Source organism: Paralichthys olivaceus, chromosome 15, assembly GCF_024713975.1.
Source record: "Paralichthys olivaceus isolate ysfri-2021 chromosome 15, ASM2471397v2, whole genome shotgun sequence".
NCBI lineage: Eukaryota > Metazoa > Chordata > Actinopteri > Pleuronectiformes > Paralichthyidae > Paralichthys > Paralichthys olivaceus.
Genome location: NC_091107.1, coordinates 13,278,954 through 13,291,831, shown reverse-complemented (window position 1 = coordinate 13,291,831; position 12,878 = coordinate 13,278,954). Strand labels below are relative to the sequence as shown.

Below are 12,878 nucleotides of genomic sequence, written 5' to 3'. Positions count from 1 at the left end.
GGGGGAGTGAGCAGCAAATAAAAGCCAGAGCAAGTATGTGTGCAGCTGAGAGCAGCTTGTGTAAGAGTCTGGAGCTTGAAGAGAGAGAGAGAGAGAGAGAGAGAGAGAGAGAGAGAGCGCCCTCCCCTGGTCGTACTGCTCTTCTCCTGCAGTCTCCACTGTGGAGCTACATGAAATCAACACCACAGACGAAACAAAAACAAGACTGCTGAGTCCACTTTCAGAAAGCATTTTTAAATTCATTTTATTATTTTATAGCTAATTTACAACAAGCGCTTCACTGAACTGGAACATTTTATTTTGCTTGATATTTGTCATTGTTAAATATATTTTTCTGCATCAGTTGTCTCTGTGTAAGTTCGTAATCAGTCTTTTCTGTAAAAAGTCATATATTTTTATAAGGAATATCACACTATGATACGGATGGCTGAGAGAGATATTAAGAAATACATTGAACCGTTCAAAGAAAGAAAACATATTATTCCATTCATGGATGTTTCGTCGTGTGTTGTCGTTTCTGTGATTCTCTCAGTGTGTAAATGTAAATGGATGTGTGGACGTGCTGATATGTGTGTGTGTGTGTGTGTGTGTGTGTGTGTGTGTGTGTGTGTGTGTGTGTATTTGTGTGTGTGTGTGTGTGTGTGTTTGAGCAGATAAACTGGGCTGTGGCTCGGATGGACTCTGTATCTGCATTGATTCAGCAGTGTGCTGAAGCCACACTCCAACATACCTATTATATTTACAGCATTTCTGGCCGAGACCCAAATAGCTCTCTCAATGTGTAAAAAAATTAAATAAAATACATAAAATACACAGACCCTTGAGATGGAACCAGCAACAGTTCTAGATGAATAATAAACCATGAACATAAACAGAAAGCCTGTCGTTAACAGGCCTCAGCTGAGAGAAGCAAAGAAATAAACAAACAATAAATATGAATACGGTTACTTCCATCGACACTTCCACCTTCACTCTTATAATTCAGGACCAATTATGAGTAAATACAAACACATGCTCATAAAACCTCAGAGTCCCTTTGTTTTCCCGTCACCATCTTTTTCCTGCAGATACCTGTAGCATATAATGCCGTCAGTGCAAACTTCATAAATACTCTTTATAATCTTAGACACATGTATAAACCATCTTCATTGCATAACATCATAGCAGTATTGCAGTACATCTTCATGTGCGTGTCTCACTCTCTCGTTTTGGCACACACACACACACACACACACACACACACACACACACACACACACACACACACACACACACCATCTATTTATGCATTATACATTATAACCACCATGTGGATGTTATAAAGGATAGATATTTCTCATATGGTATCAGTTATATACTGTGTACATAACACACAAGCTTTCTTGTCAACCACACACTCAAGCAGCAAACACACAAATGCACACACACAGTTGCACACACACACACACACACACACACAGCTGCATTGTAAATGTGTCTCAATTCGTTGTCAACGTACACCAGAACATGTCAGATATGTCAGCTCAAGGCTCTAGAGTGAGGTCTGCTTTTCATCCACTGGACTGAGTGCTTCACTTATTTCTCTTTGCTGTGTTAAAATGGGAACGTGAGTAAATCCAACAACCAAACAATAGCAATATTACCCAAAGAAATCAATGGAATATTGTTTGTAGATGTTGATTTTTACAGACTTAGTCACGTTAGAAATTGTCATAAAAAAGATATATATATATATATATTTATATTTATATTTATATATATAGGCCATTTATTTGTTAAACATGACTTAGCTTTTATTTTGTGTGGACACGAGAGAGAGAAAGAAGCAGAGGAAAAAGTGGAAGAGAGAATAAAAGAAGACCTATTCCTCCCACACAGAGGAGTTTCCACACATTAATGTGCACAGATGCACACACATACACACAGACGCACACGCACATACACATACACGCCCGCACCAGCTCTCACAGACACACACATGCACACGCCATGGCTTTTACTGCGGCCACTGGAAACAGTGTGTACGTCTGCGGCTGAGGGATTCTTTTGGAAGAGTGATTGGTGAGTTGGCTGTGGTGCGATGAAGCTAACAGCTCTGCTGTTTGTGCCTAGAGAGATAACATTCATCCTAGATTCTGACTAGCAGGTCAGAACAGCCATTCCCCCTGTAGAGGAGTGTGCTAGGTTACAGCTGAGGTTACAACTCTGTGTGTGTGTGTGTGTGTGTCGGTGGACAAGTGTGTATGTGTGTGTGTGTGTGTGTGTGATAGCATGTTGGTGCGTTGAGTGTGTGTGCATAAGAGAGCAGAGGCTAAACTGGATGTCAGAGCTTCTACTGTGCTCAGGACTGGCCCATCATGACCATGTCTCATGACCTTGTCACTCTTCTTCTTTCTTGAGACATGCTTAAAAAACTCCTCCACAATAGGAGGTGGTTAAGAAGAACACAGCCTATTTACTCGCCTTTCTTTTTACCACTTTTTTTTTTTGTCAGATTTTTCCATTGTTTTCATCTCCTGTCTCCATTGTCTTTGAGGATGCATGCACAAATTCAGCATATGAGTTTTTATCATTATAATTATTTGAACTGCTCTTTAAATAATGCCTTGCTATATTAAACATGGGTGACTGAGCACGTGTCAGTCTTGGTCACTACTGTGAAATTCTGAGTTCACGCCCAAATCCAAGAGGAGATTCCTGTTCTCAGTCGTCCCCCTCTCCTGTCGTGAAACAAGGCAGAGCTGACAGGAGGAGGAGGAGAGAAGCCAGGAGCTGATATAAAAAGAGGGGCCAGAGTCTTTTTGGGGCACCTTCATCTCAGACATAGGCGCGTGGAGGTTTTCAGCATGAGACATCCGAGGGATGGGGAGGTTGAGGTGGTGCTAATACAACCTCGGTGTCCGTCCCTGCTGCGTCACCCTCTACTCTCTTTCAAGCCCTGCTCAGACCTAATGTCCTGCGTGTCCAGCAGGTGTATCGTGTATAGATGCAGATGACATGAACTGCAGCTCACAAATGGCATCAAAATGCATCAGAAATCTCTTAAGCTGTGATGATATAATTTGATTCATATTTGATTTTAAAATGTATTGAAAGAGAAAAAAACACACTAAAATTGTTTGGTATCGCTAAATAAACCTTGTTGAGGATATTTACATCCCCAGCACAGCTGTACCAAGATGCATTTTAATGCTAAATGTGAAACAGGACGTCAAGACTCAGTCGTACCTCATTAAATACTGATTTAGTCTTTTCTCTGTCGAACAACACATAGCTGTGTTCACGTCTGTCTCAGAGTCTCTTTTTTGGTATCGTTCTTTGCCTCGATGTGTCACTTCCTGTGTTTGTCTCTATTTCTGTGTTTGTCTTAGTATGCATTTGTCTCTCTGTGTCATTCTCAGTGATTGCCTAAGCACTGACTTTGCTGGAGGACAGACAGGCAGGCGAGGCTGGCTTGGCTGTGAGGGTGAAGGGTGGTGTCAGGTCGGTGGTTGGTGAGGGAAGGCCTGTCGGGCAGGGTGGGGTGGGGCGGGGCGGGGGTGCAGCATCACAGCCTCTCCCGAGTGGGGATCCAGATGTAAGGCCCTGATTGCTCCTCGATCACTGTCTTTACTTTGTGATAGACCTCTTCAAAGCTGTCCCCTTCCACGACAGCTGCAGCAGGATGTGTCGGGGAGGGAGAGACAACAAAAGAGGAGCGGAGGGAAAACAACGGCACAGGCAGTGACAAAACAAAGAGAAAAGAGAGACAGCAGGAAACATTCAGGAAGAGGGGAGGGGGGCAGAAAGAGAGGGAAGTTTATCAGATGTGTTTGCAAGACGTTGCGAGGAATCATCAGTTAAGATACATAATGAATATTCACTTTGATCATCTGTGCACATCAGTATTGTGCAAAATCTCAATGTTATACAAAAGGCACATTCCCATCATGCATGTATGCCTACAAAGTGTCTCACACATTTACTCCGTCTCACAGGTTTTCTTTTAGTGGCTGATAAAATGTCACACATGGCAGCTGTTCATGATTTCTGTGCTGGATTTGTCATAAAAAAGCTAGTGTTCATTTTCTGGCGACTGCTGTGATTTGCCCTAAATGTGTCTCTTAAATTTTAAAAAGTCCCAGAGTCCGCCAGGAACACATTCATTTTCCCGTTTAACTCCTTCAGCAATAGAAGGAATATGTAAATGTGGAGTTCATCCATGTGGAGGAGGCATGTTATTCATTTGCATTTGTGAAACACATATATTCTTTACTTGTGAAGTTTGAGCAGCTGTAATGAACTGATAATATATAATGCTTTTTAATTTATACATATTCATATTTAGATAGTTGTTGAAGTCTGGAACATACACCTACAAAAAGTATCGCTGTTTGTGTTTTGTGTTGAGAGTTGTTCGATTGGTTTGGATTCATGTGATAAATGAAAGTTGTTGGACCGTTAACGGCAAATGGAAGATGGAGTCTTGGCCTCATATATCCACTGTCTACACCTGAAGCCCCGACATATTGGCCGTTTCCCCCAGAGGCTGATTCGTCATCAGATTGTGGGCTCTGAGATTGCAGGTGTACAAGCTCACGTTTACCATCTGGTGCTGTTACATTCCAAACGCTAACCCACTGTGTGACTGTGCAAAGAGTGTTAACAGAGTAGTGTCACCTTGTATACACAGCATTTCTGCAGGTGCTCACCTGAAAAACACTCTAGAAAGTCTTGTTCTAGTTTTAGGGCTCGGTCCATTCCTTTCCTGGCCTGCTCCTCTGTCAGGCGAGTATTGATCTCTCTGTTAACAACACAAAAATCAATCAATCAATTGCTCTTCAAAAATTGTCCACATACCACATATACAGTTTGACCATTCATTCATGAATATTCTCAAAAACTCTGTAAAGAACTTACAGGACGTTCTCCAGCGTCTTGGGCCGTACGAAGATAGCGATGGGATGAAGCTGAGCTGCTTGTAGTCTGCGCACAGCGTTGGCCGATACATCCAGGATGCAGTGTTTCCCCTGCTGCTTGTGCACATGTGCAGAGTGAGAAGTAATGAGGATTAATAAACACACACTGATATTTCAGTTACTTCAAACTGCCAGTTAATTAGGAAACAAGCAACGGGAGGTTTCTGCAAATTACTCAAACCTTTTTATTTTTGTTCTTCGTGATGATGATAAAACATTTTATACCCACAATGGAAATCAAAGTTGTTTTTGATCATCAGTAGATTCGTCAAATTTAACATTTATGTGATCCTATAATTGCAATGCAAGTTATTTTGTTTAGCAAATAGTGGAACTCATTAAACCAATGACAACATGGGAAAACAATGAATAAAATGTTACGTCTTGCTATTCATTTTTGTTTCGCACCTGCTCAGCCACCTCACGGACACTCTGGACACTGGTGCCATACAGGTGACTGTTGTACTGGCCGGCCTCGATGAACCGATGGCTCTGGATGTCCTTCTCCATCTGTTCCCGCGACGACACAAAGTGATAGTCCCTCCCATCCACCTCATACTCTCTCTTGGGCCGCGTGGTGTCTATCGAGCAAAGAACAGTAAGCTGTAAAAGCAGTGCATACGCTTTCATCACTTAGAATCTCAAAATTAAAGCTATTATTTCTCTGATAAGGGGACACTTTATCAGATATAACCCTAAAATGGATGCAGGTGGCAGCACTGACATCATATTATGGGCAGAGAATTAGTGAATCAGTCTCTGTGACTGACGGCATAATTACTTACGTGGGACACAAGATCCAAACTTATCAGGGAACTCAGACAACAGGTCATCATTTATCCTGTCCTTCACAGGACCTAGAATGATGATGGGCCTTGCGTAATGAACTTAGCATGAGGAGAAAGAAAGGGGGAGTGTTCAGAAAATGGCAATTTCATATCAAAGGCTTAAAGAATTAGCTTTCTTGTTAATGTTACCTTCCACTTGGGTGACTGTCTCATAACTCTGTGATGTTTTATCTCTCCCTGGAGACAGAGCACAGATGCATTCAGCCAACTTTCTTTTAACCATTATGAAATTACATTAATTTATAATTTTGTGTGCATCTGTGTTTGTACTTAGATTTAATGATGGTGGTGTGTTTTACAGCGACACAATGTAGATATATACCTTTAAACAACAGCCATCATTTTGGTACACAAACTTTTAAAGCGCTCCCTTGATGCCTGCAACTGCACAATGTAACTCTTGCGTAGTGTGCTGTAACATTACGGTATACGTCACACACCAAGAACCAGAGGTGAAGCGAGCAGCTACAAGCGACAACTAGCTCACAATTCTCAGTTTAGAAATCACGGCAGAGCTACAGTACAAACCAGACAAGGGGTTTTCAGAGGAAGCGAAGAAAAAGAAAAGAGAAAGTGACTGAGCAAGAAACGGAAGATGAGTAACACGTTGGCTAGAGCTTAAACACCAAACGATGCAGGACAGATGCTGACCTGGTGTTGCTATAGGACAAGTAAGTCGTAGCTTTTGCTTGTTTGCTGTATCTTGTGCTGGTTGTTGGTTTCTCAACAAATACATGTGTATTTCAACATCAGCACATATTTATCACAGTGAATTACATATCCCACCTGCAGGGGGAGCCTGAGTGTAGCCGTGAGCGAATCTTGCAATGTGTTGCTTTAAAATGCTGGAGCTAATACATCACATGGCACCACTGACGGAAAAAAAATTCCTGCCTATGTTGAAGGTGCAGTGTGCTTTAGAACACAGTCTGGAGGAAAGTGGGAATAAAGATTGCTTGTGTTTATATTTGGCAGCATCTGTGACATTAGCAGTGAGGTATTTAAAGATGACAGCGAAGCCAAAGAGCAGTGTTGTTGTAGAGAAAGGACTGCTCTGAGTCTGCAGTTATTGACAGTTTTACACATTTACATTTGGCGATGCTTCTAGCACCTTCAATCGAGGTATTAATCTAGTGATGGATACACAAATCAGCAGCCTGCAGAATGTGAACATGTGTATTATGTTTATAAAAATAAGAGAGAAAGTCAAAATGTGTGAATGGCAGCTTGCAGAGTAAATGTAGAGAACATCCATAATTACCTTGAGGGCCCAAACTGTCTCGACCGTGGTCCTGCAACAGAAACAAAAGCAGAGATTTACACAGGGGGAGACAGTTTGAGAGAAAAGGCCTATGTCAGTCGACTCTGGTGAATAAACTCACCCTCTCTTTGGTGTTAGCACGAGACCACTCTTTTCTTTCCACCCTGTTGAGACGAGGGGGAAAAACGAAAACATTAAGAGAGAAAAAGATCTAAGTCAAAGTTAAAGTCAACGTCCACTTTTCCTGCCATATGTACAGGAAATGGACGGGGTTGAAATGCTGTTTTTCTCTGATCCCAGGTGTAAACATTTAAGTAGACAGAACATATAAGTACGCAAAAATAAAACACATAAGTTCTCAAAACATAGAACACAGTACGACATAGTTTGCAGTCATAAGGCTAATAAGATGAGAAAGATGGACTTGGTTGAGCAATATCACATTTATCACAAATGATCAGGGCTATGAGAATTAAAAAATATATAATTTTGTTCAAATATATTAACAATCAAGCTAAAAATGATAAACTAACTAAGATTGACCATAAATCACTGTCATTTGCTAACAAACATAAAACCTTGGATATGTGCAGGCTCGTTGGGTTTAGTCACGGTGTTTAGTAATTGTTCAGTGTGTCTGACCTGTGCTTGCTGGGGATGAAGCCAACCTCCTCAGCCTCATTCTGGGGGCTGACTTTACGGGCCTGCCACCACTCCTCATCCCCACAGTCCAGCACATGCAGCACATCCCCGAACTTGAAGCCCAGTGCTTGACTGAGGAAGCCACAGTCTGCAGTCTTGTCATAGTCAAAAAGAGCCCTGAGTGAAGAAATAATGGGAATCAGTCACTTCATAGGAAAGAAAACTATGTAACCCCTCAAACACCAGTCCCACAGTTTGGTCCCCATCATCATTATCATCATCATCATCATCATCATCATCATTATCATTTTTTTAAAGAAATATCCAAATACAATATGTCATATTTTTGAATGCTCCAACAAATGAAACAGTCTGGGTGTGCACTGTAACACCTGTAACCTTGTTACAGTATTGAACCCACATTTTATGTTCATTTTGAGGCAAACAGGAAGGCTATACTAGAAAAAAGATATATTAGCAGGGAGAAAACTGAAGGAACATGATGAAGTTTATCAAATCAAATAACAATATATCTCCGATTTTTTCATCACCCCCATTATGAATGTGGAAGCATTTCCACCACCTCCATTTATTTTGGTTATTTTTTATTACTTCCATCCCTGAGGCTACTTGGCTTAGATGATGAATGGCAATTTTGTGTTGTGAAGGATAAATAATGAACGTAAAATGATGATACATGGTTCTGTTTTCATCTGACATCACAGTTTTATTCAAAGTTCATTTAAAATAATCAAATCACTCGATAATCTATCTCTCAATCTTTAATTTCACATTCACATTTACCACTCCATTTTTTATTCAATGTGCATTTTCATCACTTCTATTTTTTTCAGTGAGTTTGTGTTTCTTCCAACCATCATAATACAGATGAAGACAAACCTCTAAAATATTATGTGGAATATTTCTTTAACAAACTGAAGAGTCATTATATTTTTTGATGATAAGAATGAGATTGATAGTAAAAAAATAAGACAATAGATAATTTTGAACCTTTACATCCTGTGTGGGAAATTCAACACTCACAAATGCAACTGGACTAAAAAGAAACCACACATACAACCATTCAAAATAGAAATCAGACACTATTTTGAAACAATGCATGGATTGAAGAAGAGGAAAACAATATCATTCTATGATTAAACTTTTAGTATAAAGCCTTCGATATTTGTCTTTAATTCTACTGCTTGCTACATAGTATCCCTGTGTTTTGTAATTTAGTTTTGTCTTGAAATGGTTTAATTTTAAACCATATTGTTTTGTGTTTTACCTTCACATGGTTTAACAAATGGAAAAAGGTGTGCAAGAAAATCTCCACCATGTTGGTATTATGCTTTTTTTTAAAATATATATTTCAGTTTAACTTAATTACTTAGTGCAATTTCCGAATAGATAATGTGATAAACCACTTCCTATAAAACGACTGAACACCTGTAGGTTCGACAGGACCCCGAGCGGAAGGTAAATAAAAGTAATCACGTGAACGTATGACGCGTCTAGGCCATAGTCAGGCGAAGCCGCGGTTACGCACGTTCCGTAAAAGTCGCGGGAGTATTTTCAAGCGGCGGGTAACACAGCTTCTTATCAACCAACACGCTCGCGTTGTCTCTCCCTGATTCTGCACAAAAACCAGACGGACGCGGGAGAAGCTCGTCTTGAACATGGAGGCAGTTCTTATGGGCGAACTACTGTTCAAACACATTTCTTCACCGTGGACTCACACGGACCATGAGGAGGAAGCGCTGAAAGTCATGATGCTGCTTCAAGCTAATTGGACGCAACCTGAGAGATGCAGACAATATCCGGACCCTGCGGCGGCCATTGACTCCACTCACACCGGAAATCACAAGAAGTTCATCTCAGGGTAAGACCGCGTTCTCATGTCTTCAGCGCAGTGTGGAGTTTGGTTTGACATCTGGAATCTGGCCTTTTCTCTGTCACCTGGTTGATTGTGTTTATCAAGAACGTCCTTTCTCTATCAACTTCATTTACTGCTGTCACCTTCTGTTGGTCTGATGTGACTGCTCCTGGTTTGAAACAGTCATGAGCTCTCAACAGTCTGTCTGACTTGTATTCACACCACTGGCTGCACAAGTTTGACGTGCATGGGATCAACTTTCAAGCAATTTGGCGTTTTCTGGTCAGAAAATGTGGCAGCTAGTGTTGAATGTTTGATGCTGCACATGCACGAGTTTTGAACTAGCATATACAGCAAGTCCATGGGATACAAGTGTTTTTTTTACAGTTTTTCGTGTCAGTCGAGAGCCACATTATTATTTCTCTGAAGTTTGAAGAATGATCTTTGCTCTTTCACAAATCTGAGCTCGATCAATTGTTTCACCTCCTCTTACACTATATGTGTTGATATATATTGAACCACTGGTATTAAGCTATTAATGAAAATTGTGTTGCCATAATTATCGATGTTGTTTCATTGCCCATCCCTCACACTGGGTACGGTGTTTTTATTAGGATTCATGCTTAATCTAGTTTGAGCAGTAAATAGATGGATCTCTGCTTTATGGAAGTAGAAGGGTTCGAATCCCACAGTTTCACGTATGGGTGTCATGTACCTAAGCTTCTGTTTCTACTGTAAGTGTCAGACCTGATGTAGAAGCCTCTCTTTGGGTTGCTCCTTAACGTTGTAGTCCCCGAGCCCATGCTGCTGTTCATCAGCTGTTCCCTCAAGTCATGGATCTTTGCTTCAAAGCGGCTGTACTCTGAAACAGAAATACAAACACATGAGGAGCTTTTGTTTTACACTGACACAAGAAAGGTTTGATTTGTAACTAATGAAGATGCATCCATCCAACTTATGTAATAGTATAATCTCTCTATCTCTCTCTAAGCCACTTACGGCCAAAAAGTGTTACAGCACTAAAAGCTTTGTTCGTGGCCAAGCCTTGGCTGAGTGAATGTAACTGATCATAGTGAACTTAATTTTGTTTCCAATAGAATTTTTTAAATACTAATTCTAGCTCACTACTTTGCTTATTTTCTAAATTTCTTCTTTACCTCTTGGTTATTGGTTTTGAGATATTGTGCACAGAAACAAACAAGTACAAAGAAACTCTTTGCTATAGTTTTTAAATAACTCTCTCAATCTGTGGAAGAAGTGGTCGCTGATTTGGAATTTTGTGACTAATTTAAAGTGAAAAGTTTAAGTCTAAATTTCTCATGATTCAGTATGTATGTGAGAATCTTTGCATGATGGTAATTGTTATGTATGACAGTTGTGGCTGTACCATCGGGCCGATACTGAGCGATGATGGTCACTGTCTGGCCTGCGTTCTTCAGCGCTGCAGCTGCCTGTTCATGTGTCGCCATGCGCAGGTCCACGCCGTTCACCTGATGCACACACACACACAGCACGACTGTTAACGGCTACAACAGGAACAAAATCACTCAGTGCCAAATGTAAATGTGCTGCGTGACAACTTTATGAAGATAAGTGTCTTTACACTGAGGATCTGATCGCCCTTGTGCAGCTCTCCGCTGAGGTCCGCTGGCCCTCCTGCCAGGATGAAAGAGATAAAGATTCCCTCTCCATCCTCGCCCCCAACAATGTTGAATCCCAGACCTGTGGAGCCTCGATGGATCAGAACTCTGCGAGGCTCCCTGATTAAGACGGAGACATATAGTGTCAATAAAAGAGTATATAAAAAATGATTGTTAATCACACCCCCTCTGCTGCAAATACTACTAATAATAACCTGTGTACATGAGAATAAGTCAATGGATCATTACTCACCTGGGGATGTCATCATCTCCCATCATGCCGTGCAGAACAGGAGAAAACCGACTAGGTGAGGTGGGAGTGAGAGCTTGTGGGTAATCTGAGCCAAGATAGTTGGGGTGGCTGAGTTCAGTATCCATATGGGAATATGCTGGAAGAATAGCACACAAAAAGATGTATAATATTCCAGAGGGGTGCTGTACACAGATATGCAATATCAGCTAAAATAGAAGTTGAGACTTTGGGCTGTTTGGCTTCTCCACTGAGTAAATGCATTTGTGTAATGTGATATATTTTATGTGTAGTAGGAACATTTTTTTGTCTATTATGTTGCGAAAGGTCTATTGCAGTTTTTGTTTGTTTTAAATAGTTTTTCATCAAGAGGTGGATTCAGGTCAAAGGAAAAAAAGAAAACGCCCCTGAACCAGTAAACATGAGCTTTTAATTTTCATAGTAGTACCACCGTCATCTCCAGTGATGTAACAAAAACAGAGTTTTCCCTCAACTATCATTGACTATTGGTTCAAATATGAACAAATCTCTCACATTTTGTTCTTGGAAATCATTTTATTGAAAGGCAGGACATTAAGTTTTCAGATCTGATTTCATAGCTGTGCAAGCCGGTGTGTCAGGAGAGGGGCTTACTGCTGGTGAGGTCTGGAGGGTTGTAGGAGTTGGTCAAGAACAGGTTGTTGGGCTTGGCCACCCTGAGGTACACCACCTCGGCTGTGTTCTTCAGAGCCCCCACCGCATCCTCATGCATCACATCCTCCAGACACACGTTGTTCACCTGATTGTTAGCAGCAAGCAGCGAAACAAAGTCAGCGTCACTCAACAGATGGCAGCTGTACTAAGAACCAGAGAAACACCGAATCCCCCATATTTGCATTCATGACAGTCGCCCTTCTTTAGAACAATCACATCTATAGTGATGACCTGACTGTAAATGGACTGTATTTCTATAGCACCTATCCTCTCTTATTGACCACTCAAAGCTATTGACACTACAAGTCACATTCACCCATTTGTACAGACATTCATACAATGGAGGAGCTGGGAGGAACAATAAAATTTTAATGCTCCTTCAAGAAGCCTCAACTATTTGGTGGTATTATCCAAAATGATCAACTAAATATATCATAAATGCAGTACTCTTCTGATAAATAGATTAATAGAACGATCGTCAAACTACAGAATCACAGTTCAAGTCACCATACAACACAATTTATTACTGTAATCCATTATATCTGTTTTAAATAGTGAGCTGGTGGTTTCCTGTAAAGATCTGATGCACTAAAACCATGTGATATGTTCTACTACTGTCATCTTATTAGCATTTTTGCTAATAAATGTATACAATCACTGATTGTAATTGTATTTTGGAAACAGTTTCATAATAAGCAGAAGCATGTTGC

General features: G+C 40.7%; 1 protein-coding gene across 5 annotated transcripts in view; it reads right to left on the bottom strand.

The window, feature by feature from the left end:
• Window positions 1-228: 228 nt before the first annotated feature.
• Window positions 229-12,878, bottom strand: part of LOC109628693 (disks large homolog 4) — a 65,859-nt gene continuing 53,209 nt past the window's right edge. For all 5 annotated transcript variants that reach the window (XM_020085964.2, XM_020085963.2, XM_020085962.2 and 2 more), the window contains 14 exons: window positions 12,109-12,253; window positions 11,479-11,614; window positions 11,189-11,345; window positions 10,973-11,075; window positions 10,333-10,447; window positions 7,710-7,886; window positions 7,189-7,231; window positions 7,068-7,098; window positions 5,936-5,983; window positions 5,744-5,845; window positions 5,367-5,539; window positions 4,900-5,012; window positions 4,692-4,783; window positions 229-3,654 (listed from right to left, as the gene is read on the bottom strand). In XM_020085964.2, coding sequence (XP_019941523.1) covers window positions 3,548-3,654; window positions 4,692-4,783; window positions 4,900-5,012; window positions 5,367-5,539; window positions 5,744-5,845; window positions 5,936-5,983; window positions 7,068-7,098; window positions 7,189-7,231; window positions 7,710-7,886; window positions 10,333-10,447; window positions 10,973-11,075; window positions 11,189-11,345; window positions 11,479-11,614; window positions 12,109-12,253 — 1,542 coding nt within the window. In that variant the 3' untranslated portion in view covers window positions 229-3,547. The remainder of the gene's footprint in view (window positions 3,655-4,691; window positions 4,784-4,899; window positions 5,013-5,366; window positions 5,540-5,743; window positions 5,846-5,935; window positions 5,984-7,067; window positions 7,099-7,188; window positions 7,232-7,709; window positions 7,887-10,332; window positions 10,448-10,972; window positions 11,076-11,188; window positions 11,346-11,478; window positions 11,615-12,108; window positions 12,254-12,878) is intronic.